Below are 21,465 nucleotides of genomic sequence, written 5' to 3' on the forward strand. Positions count from 1 at the left end.
CTGGCCGGTGGACACGGGCGGACCTGGTGCTCGGCGCGACCTGGCGAGCGAACAAAGCCAAGATGGCGGCGCCGGCTGCCTGAGAGCTCCGGGAGCGGAGCGGTGTGGGGCACCGGAGCGGCTGTGGGCTCCTGCGGGGCACTTGTGCGGCAGCAAGCAGAGCGGGGGCCCGTCGGAGCGGACCCCGTGCCGCGGAGGAGGCCGGCGGAGATTTACCGGCGTGTGCGGCGTGTGTGGCACCCCTCCCCCACCCGATCCTCGGACGGCAGAGGAGCGGAGCCTGCATTTGCGCTGTGCCGGCAGAGGCACTGCTGGACTGGGAGGCCGCCCACCCCCTGGCTGACCCGTCATAGGGGCCGACGGGATGCAGGGGTGAACAGTGAGCTGGTGGGGCACTGGGGGGGGCGGCCGCCCAAGGCGCCTCGACATCCTGGGGCCCGGCAGACTAGGAGGTGGCTGTCGGCCCGACCGATGGCGGGGGTCCCGCACGCTGGACAGCGAGGACGCGCCGGGCTGGCGGCGTGGTGCTGAGCCCCACAGCGCATGGTGTCTCGCGGGGGCCAGTGTTGCCCAGGGCCTCGCCTGATTCACTGGCCGCCCCTTCAGGGGACTTTGCCCCCCCTAGCCCTGGTGGGCCTTGCGGGTGATTTCTGAGTGACTGTGGGGCGCCAAGGAGCGCACTTCCGGACTGGATCTGGTCGGAGGATTGTGCGTGGGGTGCAGTTGACGCCGCGAGCTCCCGCTTGTCCTGAGGATTGGTGAGCCGCACTGGTTGGGGTGCTCCGCTGGGCGTTTCTGGTGGGCCTCGCCTTTGTCCGAAGGGGCTGCTCGAGTGGCTGCATATCTGCATACAAGATGGCCGCGCAGGGAAATGGCGACGCCGAGCCATCTGGACAGGGAAGCCGGAGGCCGGAGGACGTGACTGGCGGCTTCCCGACGGAGTCCTCACCGCAAGAACAGAGGCTCAACCGCCGCCTTGATGCAATCTTAGCCGCGATAACTGCTACGAAGGAGGAGCTGCACCAGGATATTGCGCAGGTGGCGTCCGGGCTCGGCCTGCTGAGGGCGGACCACGCCAAGCTCTCGGACCGGGTGAAATCCAATGAACAACTGCTCCAGGAGCTGAAACCAGCGGTGGTCACTGCGGAGCATAAACTTGATGACGTTGTCCATCGACTGGCGACTTTGGAGCGTAGGGTGGAGGACGCGGAAGGTCGCAACCGCCGGAACAACGTGAGGGTGGTGGGGCTTCCGGAGAAAATTGAGAAGGATGATGCAGTGGCCTATTTGGAGGACTGGTTCCGCACAGTGGTGGCGCCTTAGGGTCTGTCCCCCTTCTTCTCCCTGGAAAGAGCGCATAGGGTGCCCGCGAAGCCTCCCCTGGAGGGCCGACCGCCCTGACCGGTGGTGGCCAGACTGCTGCACTACAAGGATCGGGATCTGCTGATCCAAAAGGCGAGAGATCGTGGGCCCTTCCAAGTGGACAACAGCAAGGTGACAATATTTCCGGACTATACGCAGGAGGTGCAGCGGAACAGGGCTTCTTTTCTGTCGGTGAAAAAGGAGCTGAGAGAGGAGGGGATTCAATACTCCTTGCTTTTTCCAGCCAAGCTGCGGATCATCGTTGACGGCAGGACTCAATTTTTCCAAACACCCGAAGCAGCTTGGTCCTGGCTGGAACTGTATCGAGCAGGGACGGATCGGGCGCACAGGCCAGCCAGAGATCGGGAACAACCGGTCAGGGTCAGGAAGTCGCAGCGCATCCGCTCCCGGAATCGACGTCAACGGGCCGAGCGAGATGCGCAAATGCTGGCCGATAGACGGAGTGCGTTGGAGGCCACAGCGAGCATAACGGGATCGCAGCAGGAGGACGCCTCCAGGGGTTCGGCTTCGGAGAGTGAAGGTTTGAAGACTGGCGATGAGGACTCGGAGGTGGGGGGAGCACAGGGGCCGGAGGTTACTCCACAAACGTCTTATGGTATCTTTAATGGGTGAGGCTTGTGGCGGCTGGACTTTGGTATGGCCTGGACGCTCCTGACTTCTACTGGACTGCCAGGTATGGGGCTGCATTGGCAGCACAGGGCTATGGGCGCGGGGTGGTTGCTCTGTCGTCCTGGTTCGGGGCTCCATAGTCCCCATCAGACCCTTAAGGTCTTCTGTGGTGTCGACCACAGATTAGTGTGATGTGTGGGGTGTTTGAGGTTTGGAACGGGGCTGAAGCTGGGTTACTAGGCCCTGTCCTGGGGAGGGGGAGGGTGGGAGTTGCAGGGGATGTTTTGAGGGGGTTGTACAATTGCTGCGATGCGGGTTACATTTATTGGCGTGCGCCACTGTTGGGATTGATGCTCTATGGGGACGTTACCTAATTTGAAATGTATCACATGGAATGTCCGGGGTATTCGTACTATGGTCAAGCGCCACAAGGTGCATGCCTACTTGGTGAGGCGGGGCGTTCAGATAGCAATGCTTCAAGAAACTCACTTGACACAGCAGGAATGTGGGGCATTGCAGAGGAGGTGGCGGGGTCAGGTGTTTGGCACGACTTACTCAGCATTTGCCAGGGGGGTGTTGATATGGGTCAGAGCAGGCACGCCATTCCAAGTCATGAGTCAGAAGATAGATCCGGAGGGTCGATATGTAGTGGTGGAGGGACAGCTGTATGGAAGGGAAGTGGTGCTGTGTAACATCTATGCCCCCAACGCTGAGCAGGCCCACTTCTTTGAGAGCTTGTCGCGCTCACTGGCGTGCTACTTGGCAGGCCCTATCCTCCTGGCGGGGGATTTTAACTCCATTACGGATGTGCGGTTGGACAGGTCACACCCGCCTTTGGTGGACTCCCCAGTGCGCAGACTTGCGACCCATAGGCGGGACTGGCAGGAGAGGTGGGGCTTGGTGGATGTCTGGAGGGCGCAGCACCCCGAAACTCGGGATTACTCCTATTTCTCGGCGCTGCATGATCTGCATGTTCGTTTGGATTCGGTGCTGTGTTGTGAGTCTCTGGCGAAGGTGGTGCGGCACACTGAGTACTTGTCTAGAACCATCTCGGACCATAACCCGCTGCTGATTTCGGTGCAATGGCAGTTGGCGAGATCGGCGGTCCCCACATGGCGACTCCGCCCGGAGACGCTGGAGGACCCAGCGTTCTGCGACACGGTCCGACAAAGCATTGAAGACTATTTCGCGATCAATGCTGGGTCGACGGCGACCAGAGCGAATGAATGGGACGCGATGAAAGTGGTGGTGAGGGGGATTTGCATGGGCCGGTTTCTGACTGTGAGAGGAACCGTGCTGTCTGACCTCGCGAAAGCGGAGACAGTGCTGAGAGGGGTGGAACAGCAGCGTCCAGAGAAGCCGGAGCTGCAGGACAGCCTGTTGCGTGCAAAGGAAGCGGTGGCGACTGAGACGGAGAGACTGCGGTGCTATGACTATAAGTTGTATGCGGTGAAAGTGCATGAGGAACGTGATAAAGTGGGCACGCTCCTTGCGAAGCTGGCTGATCCGAACCCTAGGGGTTGTCCGGTGCTGAGTGTACGAAAGGAGGATGGGATGGTGGTTTGCTCGCAGTCCGCGGTCCTGGAGCGCTTTCAATCCTACTACACAGGCCTATATGCCAGCCACCTCGAAGCGGAAGCCACGGACATTAGCGATTATTTAGATCAGATTCCTTTGCCGGTATTGGATGAGGAGGAGGCCCGGGATATGGGTGGTCCTGTCACCCTGGCCGAAATTAGAGGGGCGATTAGCCATATGGCGTGGAATAGAACCCCTGGGGTGGATGGGCTGCCGATTGAGTTCTACGCCAAATTTATGGAAGTGCTGGCGCCCAGACTGCAGGCTGTGTATGCGGAGGCGAAACAACTGGGGCGATTGCCTGACTCTATGACGGAGGCGCTGGTTGTGCCCCTGCTGAAACCGGGCAGGGATGCTTTAGATGTCGCTTCTTTTCGTCCGTTGTCTATGTTGACTGTGGATTATAAGATTTTGAGCCGAATCCTGGCCACCCGGCTCCTGCCACTGATGACCTCTTTGGTGCATGGAGATCAGGCGGGATTCATCCCCTCCAGGAGTACCTCGATGAATATCCGTCGGCTGATTGGGGTCGTTGATAGTGCTGCCTTGGCGGATCCGGGCCCGGTGGTGCTGGCGGTTGATATTGAAAAGGCGTTTGATAGTTTGGAATGGGATTTTTTAGATGGTGTGCTGTTGAAGTTCGGGGTTGGGGAGGGGTTCCGAGGCTGGACAAGAGTGCTCTATTCATCGGCTAAGGCGCGGGTGCGGCTAGGGACACTGGTCTCCTCGGTTTATCCGGTCTGCAGGGGCACGAGGCAGGGCTGCTCGCTATCCCCTCTGCTCTTTGCTCTAGCGATGGAACCCTTAGCGGCACAGGCAAGAATGGGAGTTGTTTTCGACGGGATTGCGCAGGGACTTGACTCGCATTATATATCGTTGTACGCTGACGACTTGTTACTGTACCTGGCGGACGCTGGAAGGGCTCTGGAAGGCGCGGTGGATATGCTGGGCAGGTTTGGGAGGCTTTCAGGCCTCAGGGTGAACTGGACTAAGACTTGTGTGTTTCCGTTGCGGAAGGCCACGCTCTGCCCACAGCTCACGAGGCCGGTGGTGTGGGAACCATCTTGTTTTCTGTACTTAGGGGTGCGCATCTACCATGACACGGCGGACCTCCTTGAGGGGAATGTGGGGCGCTGCATTAGGGCGTTGAGAGGCAGTATGGACTTCTGGGCCTCCCTCCCGCTGTCTGTACTGGACCGAGTGGCACTGTTGAAAATGGTGGCACTCCCGAGACTCCTCTATTATTTTAGAACGTTGCCGGTGTGGATCCCGCAGGGTATCTTTCGGGAGCTGAGGACGTTGGCACTGACCACCCTGCTGAGGCCCAAGTGTGAGGGAGGGATGGCCGTCCCCGACTACGAGTTATACTATCTGGCAGCGCAGCTCCAGGTCCTGACGCAGAACGTGGCCAGAGAATTCAGGGGGCCCGAGGATGGCCGGGGGGTCGGCGTTCAGAGGCATGTCTTGTCGTCTATCGTGATGCAACAGAGACTGGCCAGTAGGGAAGTCACGATGGAGGAATGGACACTCAGATTGTGTTGGAACAGATATATGAAGAGGGCTGGGAAGCGCCGGCCGTACGCCCCGGAGATTCCGTTGGGAATGCTCACTGCCTTACCGCACGGGGGTGATTGGTCCCAATTGTTGGAATGGGAGGACCTGGGCTTGCAGATGGTAGGTGACCTTTATGTGGATGGGACGCTGGCCCCGTTCCAGACCTTGCAGGAGCAGTTCGGCCTGCCGAGTGGTTCCTTCTTGCTGCATGCGGCGGTGGTCGCGGCTCTGCGGAAGCACTGGGGGGGCGGATTGGCTGAACCGGAGGTGTCGGCGGTGTGCCAATATGTGGTGATGGCTGCGGGCACCGTCAAGGCGGTGACCTGCCTCCACAATAGGATGCTGAACGAGGGTCTGGCTCCGTTGGTCGAGTTGAAGTCGCGCTGGGAGGCCAGCATCGGTAGGCCAATTCCGGACTCTGTTTGGGGTCAGGTGCTACACAGGGCCTGGAAAGAGACAAGGAATGCGAGATTCCAACAGGTGCATTATTTTGTGCTCCATAGGGCATATTTGACCCCGGAGAGGTTACATCGACACTTCCAAGTGCTTGACGCCATTTGCCCGAGATGTTTGGAGCCCGAGGCAGATCTTGACCACATGCTGTGGGGTTGCCCGAGGTTGGGGGACTACTGGTCCGAGGTGGGAGACCTCTTGAATGCTGTCACAGATCGGGAGGTGGACTTTGATATGGCCGCGTGCCTGCTTCTTTGGTTCCCGCACACCAAAAAGACCAAGGTGACGAGTAAATTCATTGGGTTGGGACTGATACTGGCGCAGCGAGAACTCACTTGGCATTGGAAGTCTAAAGAGGGGCCGTCTGCACGGAGGTGGAGGAACGAACTGGTGAAGTGGTCGGGCTGTGAGAGTGTGTCACGAATGCGCCAGGCGACTAGAACGGGTAATGAAAAGAGCTTGGACCTAGCACGGTCATGGGAGATGGTGGTGCAGGCATTGAGGGACCACCTAACTGAAGGCGACGAAACTGATCAGTTATGAACTGGGATTCCGTGTGACCACTTGTTTGTTACAACTTCCTGATAGTTGTCAACCTAGAGCAGGGGGGGATTGGTGATACCCGCGTTAGCAGCAGTTGGGGGGGGGTTTAGAGTAGGAGTTGTGGGAGGGGGTGGTTTGCCGGCTAGCGGCGACTTCCCGGAACCGGATGGCCCAGGAAAGTAGTCGTGCTGATTTTGTGATATGACATTGAAGTGACCTGGGATTGGATGGGGGGAGATGGTTGGTTGTTTTGGGATAAAAGCAGATACGAAGTGCTACACTTGACCCGTGTCCCGCATAGGGCATGCACCGAGGTACCTCCAGCGAACTGACTCATTGACACGCCGCCCAGCCTCCGGGATGTGGGCTAATCGGCTGTGTATTGCATTGCTATTGTGCTGTATGATGGGACCCGCTGGTGTATGGGTTGGTATGTTGGTTGTGTTTATTCCTGATTCTGCAATAAAAATATATTTAAAAAAAAAAAAAAAAAAAAGGAAGAAGTGGTACTAGAAGCAAGGAAATCAAAGCTGCAACTTGAAATGTTCGTTGTTTGCTTTCTCCCTCAAGGCCAGGAGACTTAGAAAACAATATGAACAAAAGAATACATGTAATCAGTCAGTAAGAATGGCCAAAAAGCCCATATGGTCAAGATTATGCCATGGATTGAAACATATGAACCACAACAACTGCCATATGTTACCACACTGCAAGACAGGTTGGAGTGCAAAAATGTTAGGTGTAAACTAAATACATACCAGTAGCACAACCATCCTCATCCTTACCTAACCCTCCATATCTCTAAGCAACTAGCCCAATGGAGGCATGAAATTGCATACAGCTAACATGACATCCAACTCCACACGATTATGGACATGAAAACACATGCTGTAGCTAGGTCTTGAGGCCCTACACACACAGGATCCCACTGTTAATACCCTGATCCTATGTCTGTTATTAAACACTCAAATAAGCGTTGGGCGAACAACTCCTCTCAATCAACAATCAATACATTACAAAGCGTGTATAAAACCAATGATTTATGTAGAAAATCAAAAACCTAATTGTACTGGTTCTGATAAAAGATAAAGGTGCACATGCATCAAACTAGTCAATTGTGATTTTTAAAGAATGGCAATTAAAGAATCGCAATTGCCTATACATATAGGAATCTCAAAAAATGTTGCGATTCCTAAACATTCCTTAATTGCGACTCGCAAATTACGAGTCGCAATTAAGGAATTGCTACTCATTCAATCCTATGGGCCTAGAGGGCCATAGGAATCAATGAAAATTGTATGCGCAAATTGCGAGTACCTATTTGGTACTCGCAAATTGCGCATGCAATTTCAAGGGTGCCAAAAGGACACCCTGTTGCACCCCTGAGATTGCCATGTGACCACATGTTGCACACACACACACACATGCCCTAAGGGCACGTGTGTGTAACATGTAACTTTGAAAAATTTATTTTAGTGCATTTTTTCAAAGTATTCGCAAATTACCATCCAGTTTCATTTGACAGTAATTTGCGACCCCTAATAGTTAAATCGCTATTTCAATTTGCTTCATGCATTGCATTTAAGAAATCGCAATTTGGGATTCCTTAAATGCAATCGCAATTTTTGCAATTACTTACATTGCGAGTTTTGCATTTGGGATGATGAATCCCAAATGCAAAAATACTTGTCGCAAAGGGGCAGATTCTGCAAATCTGCCCGTGTGCAACCGGTTTTTGCCTTGATGCATATGGCCCAAAGTCTCTTCAGTATAAAATCTTGATATATCATTTCGCAAGCATATATATTGCTCTCAGGAATGTATGCATGTAACTGGTAAGGCCCATGCCGAACATACCTGTGTTCTTCTATTTAACTTTGCATTCCTTTCCTAACTTTGATTGTTTATCTATGAACTTTTATTTCCTGAAGAAAGCCGGTTTCCTTGACTAGTTTACAATCTTTTTTTTTGTAAATTGACTTAGTACAGAACTTACTTTTACCACGAGTCTGGGGGTATTTATTACTATCGAGCATCTTTCGGAGTATGTATCTCTCCTCTCTTTCTCTTATTCCAGTTATATTATCCTGAATACAGAGATATAACCTCTAAATATTCACATATCAGAAAAAAGATATCTTCTGTGTTGTGCCAGTATATTTACTGTGATGTTTTTCGAATTCCAAATCAATTTATTTTTAGCATTTAGAAAGTATTCTTTTTATTCTAATTATTTATATAAATGAAATATTTTTTTAAATTTCACTCTCACCTATCACTTAACTATATATAATGTGTTTAAGGAGCACAAAGAGAAGTTTTTTGACACAGTAACGGTGTTTTCTCACAGTGTGTGCACCAATTGTATTTGAAAACAAACATTATTTGGAAGACAAATGGATGATGATGTCATGATTTGCTTTTTCTTTCTGTTACTTTTAGGTGATTTCAGCCTTGATAAAGCCCCAGGCTCCCACGCCATTTTAAAGGGGTGAAACACATGTTGCGTTAAAGGAGTTAATAACACGATAATACGTGATGCCTGTTATATTCCTTTTAGGATTAAAACCAACATTTTTCATCATATGTATGAAGGATAAAAAAATATATCCAGATTTTATACTGAAGAGACTCCATCTTTTATCAGAATTATTACAAATTAATTTTTGACTTGCCATATAAATCAACATACACTCATAGGATTGTACATGCTGTAGCCATCACTGCACAGAGCTCCCCAACTTCACAATTACACATGACCACACACTCATACTCCGCATGACCAGAGCATGACTAAAAAAAGTGGCAATCAAGTGAAGTAATGGAGTGGAATCTTTGCTGTATGGGGCATTTCACCTCAAACACTCACATTTGTGTGTCCTCCCATTTCCCTTCACAATAAGGTCTCCATGTATATAGCTCCCTAGAAACAAATCCAACCTCCCATTTCCATCTTCCTTTATTTTCATAAAATTTCAGCAAATATTTTTAATCCTTGAATGCAAAGGTCTAAATGACTAACTCATCACCAAATTGATTGCAGTATCACATTGACACCGGCAAAAGGTTCTGTGGTGCCCCCTTAAAGAAATGCCAGAGTGTACATATATGTGCTGCACATTTCATGTTTGGCCAGAATAGGTCTGAACCTTCTAATAAGCTTATTGACTGGAACCAATCTAATGGCCTGATCTAGAGGACGGTGGTAACAAATTCTTCCTTCTAGTATGGCCACTCTATTAAGTGCAATAAAGCTAGTAGATATGAATCCAACTCCTCTGCTTAGGTTTTCAGTAACTCTCACATAAATGTAGGAGGATTAGTCACATAATCTAGAGTGACTAGTCCACCATTATATCTGGTGGAATTAATTCTTTGAAAGACTGCAAACAAATGTTAGCAAACACTCAGTGAAAGTCAAGTATGTGAAAAACATGGTGGGAGACAGCCCAAGTATGTTAGAAAGGAAAGGTGTGTTTTTTCTGACAATCATCCCCCACTTTGAGGGTATCTTTCTAGTGTCCAAATTAGGTAGTGGACACTCAGCCAGCAATGATGGGCTTAGTTCAAATTTCCACGTGAGAGGTTAGACCCAATAGGCTTAAATGAACATATATCAATTTTAATAATATCAATGTACAATTATATGGCAACAAGTTCATCGCCTATCACTGCACTCTCATGGTAAACATATTATTAATATTGTTACCTCCATAACACCTAACTAATCCTATAATCTATTATATTTATCTTCTATCATTACCTTGCAATGTAGTTTTTATGCTGATGTAGTGGATGCAGTATAAGTATCTTGCAACATAATGCATGTAATATTGTGGGAGTACACACCTAAACGTTTCTCTTACCTTTGTGTATTCAGCCACTCTAATTGGGCGATCTCTATCACCTGATGAAGATCTCTGAATTTGGCATATTTCCCACTGCACAATGAAGTAACCAACTAATTGTATACTTGGTACAGAAAAACAATAAATACAATAAATTAGAATGAATATTTCTCTTACAGCTTCAACTATGGATTTTCTGTTCCGACAGCAATCCACAGTTGTAGGGTTTGGGTGAACGGTGTAAGTCAGCGAAATAGGAAAACAATTGTTTCCACAGACGTATGCCTGTCATATTTGAGAAAAACAAAAATTAGTAAATCTACTCAAATTAAAGGCATACACCTGACTCCAAGTTAATTTCTTTCATGGGTGGTCTCATAAACTTTTCAGTCAATTGGAGTGCAGCCAATGATAGAGCAGCTCTCCCCCATTCACCTTTAATGCATGCCTTGTACACCACCGGATAGTCTTCTCTTTCCACAGCATGAGATCAAGGTTACTATTCTGGCCACTAAAAGACATACAGAGGCACACCTATATTAATCTATTCTGATCTTTGTGTGTTTTAAATGTTTGTGCTGTTGCTTAAATTACTCCTGGTGTTTATATCTGTGCCATCTTTTTTTGGCTTCTGCATTTGCAAGCTAAATATGCATTATCTTCTTTAAGTGCTGCTCCTGCTAGTCAGTTACACTGTGCGTACACAAAAAAACCTCCTAGACCTGGTTAAAGAAATATAGCATGCCTGTAACTGGAACAACTTCTCTATACATTATTGAGAGATGGTAGCAGAAACAGACTACTATTCTATTTGCAAAAAAAGTACCCACAACCCATAAAAAGTGAATAATCAGCTCTGAATAATCAAGAGTTCCAAACATGTGTTCACAGCACTGTCTACTAATATCTTACAACAAATGCCAACCATCCACACAACAAGCACACTAAAGGTGATTGATTGAATGCAAGAAATGATGAATATGTTGGAAAAACATCAAAGTAGGGCAAAGCAATTTTTAGAGAACAATACCAGGGAACAGTAAAATCCCTGGCCTGAGTCCACTTTAGCAAGCAATGCTTGTTTCTATGGATCCAGAATAGTGAAATAATGGGGCGAGGACATTAATCTCTGACAGGGAGAGTTCCTGAGAAAGAAGCATGTCCCGATTCCCAATAGAGCATGGAATGTATCCATCTGTTTCTTGGTGACTTCTGCTCAGCATGTATAGGAGACATTGGAGAGATGACCTAATACATTATCCTCGTGTGGACCTCACCATCTCCCCACTTCAGACCACATAAAAGTTGTTTTCTTGCTATGTAAGACTGTAATTATTTTAACAGTTCCTTTTAATGTCTTTTGAAATGTCGGGCAAGTGATGAGAGAGCTAGAGGTTTAGAATAAGGCCAGGAGGAGCTCAAAAGTGGTCAGGAGTTCAATCTGTTCTTAGAGTGTACCTGTTCTCAGAAACAGGGATGCAAGCAGCTAATAACTAGAAGAAACACAACACAACTGTATCGAGGGATACATAGATTTTGAAGCGAGCAGTAAAAAATCGGTATTCTTATTTACATAAAGCCAAACAAAGATTTACTGGTATGCTAGCCTGACATGGATTTTCAAAGATGTCACATATCCTACAGCGGAATATGGGTGGTGCAAAAGCATATTCACTGTAAAAACATGCTCAATTGCCATAATTGGTTGAACTGGTTTAGTTGCTTATTACAACAAAACACACAGCACAGATAAATACTTTAAAGCTGACCCCCAACACGACATACGAGGGAAATGTAAAGCTTTTGTCTGATCAAAGAAATGACATTCAGAGCACTTAAGCTCTGCCTTATCACTGAGAACAAAAGAAGATAGTAGAAAGAAGAGAAAGGAGGTTAAGGATAAATAGAAGATCTTTTGGTGCTAAGTGTTTTCAAAATGTTTGCACTTCTTAAAATAAATAGTGAAGAAAAGCATTAAAGAGAGAAGTGTTTTGAGAAAATGGGAAGCATATTTGTTTCATTTTACCAGAACATTACCCTATAAAATTCTCAGAGCAAATAAATATAAACTGGTAGGTCAACCCAAAATTATTTATGAATGCTCTGATGGACGTAATGCCTGCCGCTTTGAAATTGAGGATGGGATTGAACATTAAGGGCCTGATTCAAAAAGATAAACTTACACTTTTGTAAAAGTTCACAATTGTTTGCTATTCACAAAGGTATTTTACTGGAACTACCTTTACAACTTTGTAGTCCCAGCACATAAAGCAATAGTACTGTCCTATCTGTTATGTACTATTGGTAAAATACCTTTGTGAAAAGCAAACAATCCTAAACATTCACAAAGGTTTAAGTTTACCTTTGTGAATCAGTCCCTATGTCTTTGAGCACCTAGTACCTCTTAGACGACCAGGCCCTTATACAATGCACTAAAAATTCTGGTTGAATCAATGAAAATTGAAACTGAGAATCTAAATGACTAGATTTGAAAAAAAAAACTCCCAAAAGACCACAACCTAGTTTGAAAATCACCTAGATTACTCAAACTATAGTGGCTCATTCTGTTGCACTTTGAATATTTAAAAGCAAGAAGCCTATTTACTTTTTCTTCATGGCATCTTAGAAACCTGTCAAATAAATACAACTTCAACTAAAAGCTACATAAATGCAAATCCAACTCCTACATATAAACTACCTTAAACTACAGTCTACCACATATCAGAGGTAGATCAAGAGTGTCATGGAAATGAATTTAGCAAAAATAGAACTGAAGAGCAGTCTCTCATTCCACCAGTTACCAAGATTGATTTACAATTGCAACAATTGGAGTGGTGTGGCTCACTGGTTAGAGGCGGCAGACCCGGGAGCAGAGGACGGCCCGGGACCAGGGTTCCATCCCCGACGCGGCAGGGTCTTGGACCAGGGTCAACGGACTCGATAATTCTCGCCTCGGTGCCTACTCTAACTAGGGATCACACTCGGCAACTCTGGGCATCAGCTTGCCTCATCTCCACAAAGGCCCCCCACATACGCCGGGGATGCCTGGTTTCACCTTGGAGATACCCAGTAGGGACCATCTCACAGGGAAAGCCAGGACGGGTTCCCCAGCGGTCTACAGCGCAGAGATACTCCTTCGGGAGTCGATTCTAGCGCTTTAGAAACCCACAATCAATCAATCAACACAGGATGATAAAGATAAGCATATACTTATCAGCTTCACCTTATTTCTACATAGCTTGTCTGCCTTCACAGCTTTTTAAAATGTGTGTATCCCCAATTTCAATCTTTCATTTAATGTACAAAATCTTACATTAGCCATTACTTCTACCATTGTTTTTGCTTGGTTTATATGGCATGTATAATTCACAAGTACTGATGTGCAAAAGGCCTTTGGCCAAAGCATGTTTTGAGAAACACTTGCAACCAGTGGTGGGACTGTACCAATACCAATGAGCCTCTTGCGGAACCCTAAGAATTGTGGGCATAGAGAAGTGAAGTGGTAGATGAGGCACCTCAGTGTTTCTCAATTCTGCTACTTCTCTGGCATACTTGCCAACTCTAGGAGTTACCATATATGCTGGAGACAGTTTTTTTCGTTTAGTGATGGGGTGAATAGCTATGATCTGAACTGGGTTAATCCATTGGGGGTGGATGCCAGTGCAAAACAAGATGTTTGCCCTTTTGTCTATCCGGGTCCTGATCTTGTAAGAGATTGAGGTAGTTGTTGAGGCAGGTGAGGCACCCATCTCCAATAATAATCACAATCCTTGTCAGTGTCAACCACAAACGTCACTAAATAAACCTGCACTTAAGGCTATAGTAGCTTGGTACAAAGCTTTATCAAAGGTTTATCTTTCAGGCAATGTCTACAATATTTCAACAGTACTTAAACAGTAATAAAGTGAACAGTCATCAACTTACTCCTGTGCTGCAGACTGTAGCATGCAGACCTCATCCCAGATGGTGATCTGGTACTTTAGCTTCGTGACCCCCTGACCAGATTCAGCCCTCTGTCTTACAGAACTTCTTCAGCTCTGCCACAGTAGAGTTTTCAATGCTCATGAGATCCACCTCCATTCTTGCAAAAATCATATGTGCAAAACATGAGAACAGGAGTGAAATTTAGAGAACAAAATAAATACAATGACCAATTTAAAATAAAGGAAAATATACACATCAATGAGAATATACACATCAAATATCGATTTTGATGTCAGATTATAACAAGGGATTTTGGGTTTTCCACAAATCACTGAGTGGTACTGCAAAAACATAAGTACTGGATCTCACCGCTGAAAACCATTGTAAGAGACTGGGATAGTAGTTGAGGGAGGTGGTAACCCCCTCAAATAATGGTCATAGTCTGTGTTAGGGTGAACCACAAACATCTCTAAATAAGCCTGTGCGCAACTCTCTGGTAGCTTAGCACAAAGCAACCAGGCTTAAAATAAAAGCAATGTGTAAAGTATTTATGCAGCACACAAATAGTAATAAAGTAAAAACACAACACAATACAAATCCCAAACCAATTTATTATTAAATGACACCAAAACAACAAAAATCCAATAAGTGGAACCAGAGTTATGAATTTCTAAAGTTTAAGATTCAAAATACGGCCAAAAAGTGTAAATGCCATCCATGGTCAACTGGTTGTGCGTGACTGGGACAAAGACAAAAGTTAAAGCCAACTGCAATGAAGTGCGGATTGGACACTATGGACCAGGTTTGCCCTGGTTATCTCTGGTTGACAATGCTAAAGTTAAAAATCTAAATTATGGCAAAAAGTGTAAACGCCAAAAGGTGTAAACGCCAACCATAGTCAACTGGTTGCCTGTGACTAGGACGAAGACAAAAGTTAAAGTCAATTGCAACAGATTGCTGGTTGGATACCATAGACCTTGTTCATCCCAGTTACCTCTGGTTGGCAGGGGTACAGAGCACAGAGTCCTAGGACTAGTAAAAATGTCTTCAGCATAGGAAGGCAAACATCTGGGGAAATACCATGAAAAAGATGGTCTTCTCCATCAGATTTCCTATTTCTCAACAATGGAAAGCCTAGCATGTATTAATGTGCTTTTAACAATAGGCACCATTAGAACTGTCTGAACTTCAGCTTCCAGTACATTACTTACTTATTATATAAAATGGCACCACATGGCTTAGGACAGGACATGTCTGCCTATATTCCAGTGAACCTCTAATGTTTACACTTGTGTCACTTGTGAAGAAGAAAGTGCCTTGGACCTGGGTTATATCCTGTACCCTCTAGTCAGTATTGTGTACGATTTTGCCTTCGGAAGTAGTGCAAATCTCTTTGATTCTCCAAATTGAAATCATTACCTCCAGGGACACGAAGATGGAAACAACAGTTATTTGTGGTAGGACAACTTGTAATCCAGATTTTGACTTTTGTACCCTCTGGCAACAAAGACAGATTGTCACATTGAGCCATAGTTCATACATCCTGCAGAGACCTAGTATTGTCCCTGCTTGTTCCAGGAAGTTTCTATGTGTGAGGGTTACTCTTTTCCATTGGCCAGAACCCTGCAACATAAAGGGAAGTCTACACAGGCCTCTAGTCATTTTGGATCAATTTATTTGTAATAGTTTTATACTCTATTAAATGTCCTGGGCCCCTAGAATAATCCTTTAATACAAGGTACTGACCCTGGCTTTCTGATAGAAAGTGTAACCAATTTTCTGTCCTGAACAGGGAACCACTGTTGCTTTTTCATAATCTAAATTCGTAGAAATTATTTTCTTTGATAGAATTACATCAATGTGACTATTCAATCTTTAATTATGTCTGTTTTTCATTCTACACGTTCTACAAGTTTCACATGTTGTTTTCTGGATCCCCATAAAAAGGAGAGCCAATGGAACCTCATAGAATATTTGATTCGACTTTCTCGATGAATAGCTAAGTTGTGGAAGCTTGTGTTCAGTGCATTAGGCTTTTTTTCACTTACACCTCTTTCTGACCAGTAACTTTTTCACATCTTCAATGCTGTAAATTAATAGAGGCCCTGCAAATATGATGTTCTGCTCATTTAAGGATTTGAGGTCTATAAAGAACATTAAAACTTTTAGTTAGCTCTCAAATCCAGCATCAGTTCAGATTGACGTGACATTGGTAGAGCAATAAATTCCTAATTCCACTTAGATACTAAAGTTGGTTTTGTTCAGTTGAGCACAAGTTATAACTTTTCGATCAAAGTTATGGGAGTGACACAATGTCTTTGTCCATCACCCAACCTTTCCCTGTTGTGTCAGACAATTTCCCCTCAAAATGCTTTTAGTAGGTATATTTTGGTGTGTAAATGTTCATAATAAAGGAATTATGCCCTTCGAGGCCATACATGTAGTTTATATTCACCCACTTTTCATAAAAATGTCACCAATACTGGGAAGTTCATGATGCTCGTAGACCAGCTGAAAAAATAGTGAAGTTGGAGTAGAGGAAGTTTAATATATTTACCCACCTCAGCTACACTTCAGAAGAGTAAAATGATCACATTGGAGTTTAAACCAATTGGAACATTTCCTTCGTTGGAGTACCTGTAAAAAGTACTCAACTGTTACTGTGCTGCTTTGGAACCATACAAGAATTAAAAGTACAGCATTTTTGACACGGAAAGCAGCCAATTGGCAAAAAACAAAGGTTCCGTTTTGTCGAATAACAATTACATTTTCTGAAGCCATACTAAGGTGAAATTACCTTTCAGCTCTACCATCCATATCCCCTTTCTCTTTTACTATTATTAATGTGTGATAAGCATGGGTTCCTGGTAAAAGTAATTATATATATATATATCTATCTATATATATATATAATTATACACACATATTTCTCTTTTATGCTCAACAGCATTATTGAAAGCATGTGAAACTCTGTTTCAAACATTCCAATTCTTCCTTTGTCTTTTACAATCCCCTTTTAAGGCCTCTTAGTAATTTAAATAGTCTTATATAATCAGCCTTCAATTTGGAGAGGGCTAATCTGCATTAGCAGCACTGAACTGTTCCTTCTCTGTTCCAGTCTCCTATCACTCATGGCACAATCAGGAAGAGCATCAAGTGTAGAATGTTAAAGATGGTTTATAGACAAATTTGATAATATTTTTGTGCATATACTATTGGGTTTCATTGACTTTTTTAAACATTGTACTCGTGTATCCTTTTTTAGTTATTCATGTTCTGTTGCATGCTTCATTGTTTGTTCATTAGTCCCGTGACTATTTTAACATTTTCTTAAATATTTGGCAAACCTTTATTATCCTATAATGTATATTTTGCTGTGCCAATAAAACAAACATCTTTTAGTTGGCACATGTTATGTGGGACATCTGTGGTGTATTTCCAACTAAACCACTTGCATGCCTAACTTTCTTTTAACAAAACTGTCTCACAAGTTTGTGAAGGTTATCATTTAAAAACATTTACTCAAATAAGGACTTGTGGTTTACTAGACTGTCATAGTTTAGCATTGAACTTTTTGGGGTAATTTGGATGGATGGGATACATTTTGAGTTATGTGACATAGCTAAGAAAGGATTTACAAATGTGATAATCTAGGGTGATTTATTTTCTGATAACTGTAAACTAGAGGGATTCTGAGCTTGTGACGCATAATAGACAGTTGAAAAAAGATGTAGTATTCCATTCTTCATAGTGATGAATATTCTTTAAAATGACTGTCCTGTACCATTCTTATTGCAGTACATTGTATTATTTATCTGTGTGTTTCTTTTATGGCTACATTCAACTGATATCTGTGCATTCTTTTGTAAAAGGCTATGAAAAATCCAGAAGCTTAAACAACATAGCTGGCCTGGCAGGCAATACTCTGAGACTGTCTCCAGTAACATCACCCTACAGCTCACCATGTCCTCTAAGACGCTCTCGATCTCCCATCCCATCTATCTTGTAAATCAGACTGCATCAATCGGCAATCATCAATTAATATAAAATATCTTTTGCCACATGATGGAACTAGTTAAATGTAGCATTAACTTTAGGCTGAGATAGCATGACAATATCTATCAATCTTTCTATCTATCTATCTATCTATCTATCTATCTATCTATCTATCTATCTATCTATCTATCTATCTTTTCATCCATCTATCCATCCATTCAGATATGTATAGATATATAGTCATGATTCAACTGTAAATACAAATAAATTCCATTTTGTTAGAAATTACTTACTTTATCTTGTTTTTAAAAGTATCTACTGTAACATAATGCTTTTCCATTTATCTACCAAACGTCCTGCTTTACTCTGGCAATAAAAGGACACATAGTGGATATGAATGGCCAGTATGTTGAACAATCATGTACATTTTCAGGGAGATGTATTCAAAATAATGTGCTTCCAAATGATAATCACATTTGTGGACCTCCATTTTCTTGTGGCTTTCTAATCCATTCTGAAGATGTCTAGAAAGTTGTCTTGATTCTTCGCTGTGTAGCAGAGCATTTGCATGTGCCAATCTGTCTCTACATCATCTGAAAGCAATGTTGCAGGTCACTAAGACCTTGTTTGTGGCCCAGCATACTTGTTCTTGTATTGTGCCATTTGGCTAAAATGATCATTACTGACAAATTGTTTTGTATGAAGATTTGCTTTTCTTTGTTTATTTTCCCCTTTCTCTCCACTTGTTTCCTATTTTAACTGTTTGATTTCTCGATTTACTTCTGTATTAGGATGCTGTATTTCAGTTCTGAATGTCTCCGGTTGTTTGCACACAGATAACTGCAAAGAGGTTGTTATTACTGGTTACACGCAAGCAGAAGTCAGATCTCTGTCTTAATGGCTTGGTGAAGGCACAAAACATGAGCAAAAAGGTAAATGCCTTCCAGACTTGCACTTTTAAATTCACAAGTGCTGCAGGGTACTGTAGTCATATATCAACACCATTTGTTCTGAATATGTTCAAGGCTCAATGTAGCAGGAGATCCATGCTTTTTGTATGCACATCAATGACTAATGGTTCATATCAGAGAATTTGTATTCACCTGCCTTTACCATCTGATTGTCTAGTCTCATATCTATTTCAAGTAATATTTCTTAAGTTTATTTCTGTTATGCTTTTTCTGTTTTCCTATCCAGTAAATGTATACAACTTTCTTCATTAACTATCCTCATTATGTATCATCAAATGTTTGTCAGCATTTTACATAAATCATTATCTGCTATCATATATTTTGTTTTTCGATTGATGTTTCATGGCTGATGTTTAAAACATCTGTGTTTTGCCTCAAAACCGCCTGGCTTAAGTAATTATTGGCCCATCATATCATGTTTACAGTACCAGAAGAGCTTGATTATTTAAAAATTCGTATTGTGTCAAATAATGCAGTGTGATAAAGATTTTTGTTTATTTATTTCTATTAATATTCGGTTTTGACATACACTATACATTAAAACATGAGTGAACAATTCTGCATTCCTATTATTTGGTTGCAGAATTGTTTTAGGAGTTAAGAGTGGCCTTAAATTGGCACATCTGCTTTCACACAAGTTTATATGAGGTTGAATTTAGAAAATGCTTTCACTCATTACCTCAGTTATATATCTAGACATTAAACTTAAGGGTCTCAGAAGTTCATTGAGTGAGTCAAATTTTTAATTATTATAGCCTCAGCAAAATGACACAGTGAATTGAAACCGTTATCACCAGAAGGCTCGGTCAGTGTAAGATATAGGATATTGTAGTCTTAGAAATGCAATAGCCTATGTAACACTTTGTACTCTTAAAAAAACATCCCCAAACTTTAATGAAAATAATGTATTGAAGTTAATGTACGTCAGATATTTAAAATACACTTGCACCACTAGAAACTGGCTTCAAAGATGAGGCAGGTAATATGTTAGCACAGGCTGCAAACTCCTTTGAGACCAATTTATGGGTTACCAATAAATATTACAAATGTTGTTCATCTGAGGAAAATCTGAAAGCCCAGATTTTGAACCTATGCTCAGCGTTAGAAGGCTCTAAAGCACTATGTTGCACAAAAAAACGCAGAAGTGATTTAGCATCCTGCGCTAAGTTGTATAAGTACAATCAGTTTCTCAATGTGTCCTTTACTGCATATAAATATATATTTATAAATATATATTTTTGAGTCATGCATGCCATATTCTTCTACCTTAATGAACTAACAAAAAATGTATTTCTGATTTTTTGAAATGTACATTGATACATTTTTTATTAACATCTCCATTAGTGAAATCGAATTACAAAAGGCTCTTTGCAATGGAACTCATATAACATTTGGTGCTGCTATTAGTGACTACAGTTTTACACAGAATTTATCATGGATTTATGACTGCTGAAAAAGGGACAATGGAATTTAGCCATACCAAGGACTTAAGGAATTGGAAATAAGCTGCTGTCAGTGAATGGGACCACCTATTTACACATACCTTGATTTTGAAAGTCCAAAGGGATATGTTATGAAGACGAAGCTGCTGTAAAAATAGGAGACTAAAATGACCGGGATAAGGGCCATTGCCCTTTTTCAATGAGCCAAATGTAAATAAATGTGTTCGTGGAGCATCAGTGTATGCCATCAATGCCAAGCAAAGCTGAACTTATAAGCCTTCATCACCGAAAGTCTGCATTAAAGGTCCACATCTCTGTTGTCCTCATGGTCTCTGCAAAACATCGTGCCATAAGGTTACACTAAGGCACCTACCACCTGTATCATGACAGTGTCTGTGAAGTATGACTTGCATCTAGCAAAGCATCGCCTGTAACTGCCTTCCATTTGCGACAGTTTTAATTCAAGAAAAGTGGGTGTGATTGTTTTGTTGCACATCATTGCTTCATTGATTTACTTTCCTAAATTATTTAAATGATGTTCAGTGTATAAGTGTGAAAACGACCTGTATTACTTGCGCTTTACTGTGACAAGAGAAATGTAACAACAGAGACATGTCACATGATTCAATCAAAGGCAAGGTTCTCTTTTTATTACTGTTGATTTGATGTATGTAAGTTCTCACAAACAAATCCCTGGCTTTAAATGCATTTAATTTTTAAAATTCATTTACCTTAAGGCAGGAGGAGCATCCAACATAATAAGTATCTGATGTGTATTAAAACTATATCCTACAAAATGTATATTTTGCACAAAAGAGAAAAGATATCTTTTGATCAATGAAATGTGAATGATGTGGTAAATAATTCTAGTCTGTTACATGTCGATATCTATATTACATCGTAGGTCATACAATGGAATAATGTTGTTTCCATCTTGTTCAATGGGCTGTCCTTGAGGATTTGTTTGTCACCCTGGTACCATGAATGTAGGGACCTACAGTATCCCACTTGTAAAACATTGTGTTGTGGCCCCTTTGTGACAATGTCAAGGTGCATGCACATTTCTGGTGTAAATCAATGACTTTGTAACCAACTGCAGACGTGAATAAAGGGCAAAAGGACCGGAGAGGAAACTGTCACATAACTGAAGCCTGTCTCATGTAA

At 43.5% G+C, this 21,465-nt stretch overlaps 1 protein-coding gene across 1 annotated transcript in view; it reads left to right on the forward strand.

Moving 5' to 3' along the window:
* LOC144763497 (voltage-gated potassium channel KCNC2-like) overlaps positions 1–21,450 on the forward strand; it is a 95,706-nt gene extending 74,256 nt beyond the window's left edge. Inside the window, exon 5 of the mRNA XM_078649143.1 lies at positions 18,725–21,450. Coding sequence (XP_078505269.1) covers positions 18,725–18,786 — 62 coding nt within the window. The 3' untranslated portion in view covers positions 18,787–21,450. The remainder of the gene's footprint in view (positions 1–18,724) is intronic.
* The last annotated feature ends 15 nt before the right edge of the window (positions 21,451–21,465 follow it).

The sequence above is a fragment of the Lissotriton helveticus genome, chromosome 1_1 (assembly GCF_964261635.1).
Source record: "Lissotriton helveticus chromosome 1_1, aLisHel1.1, whole genome shotgun sequence".
NCBI classification, from domain to species: domain Eukaryota; kingdom Metazoa; phylum Chordata; class Amphibia; order Caudata; family Salamandridae; genus Lissotriton; species Lissotriton helveticus.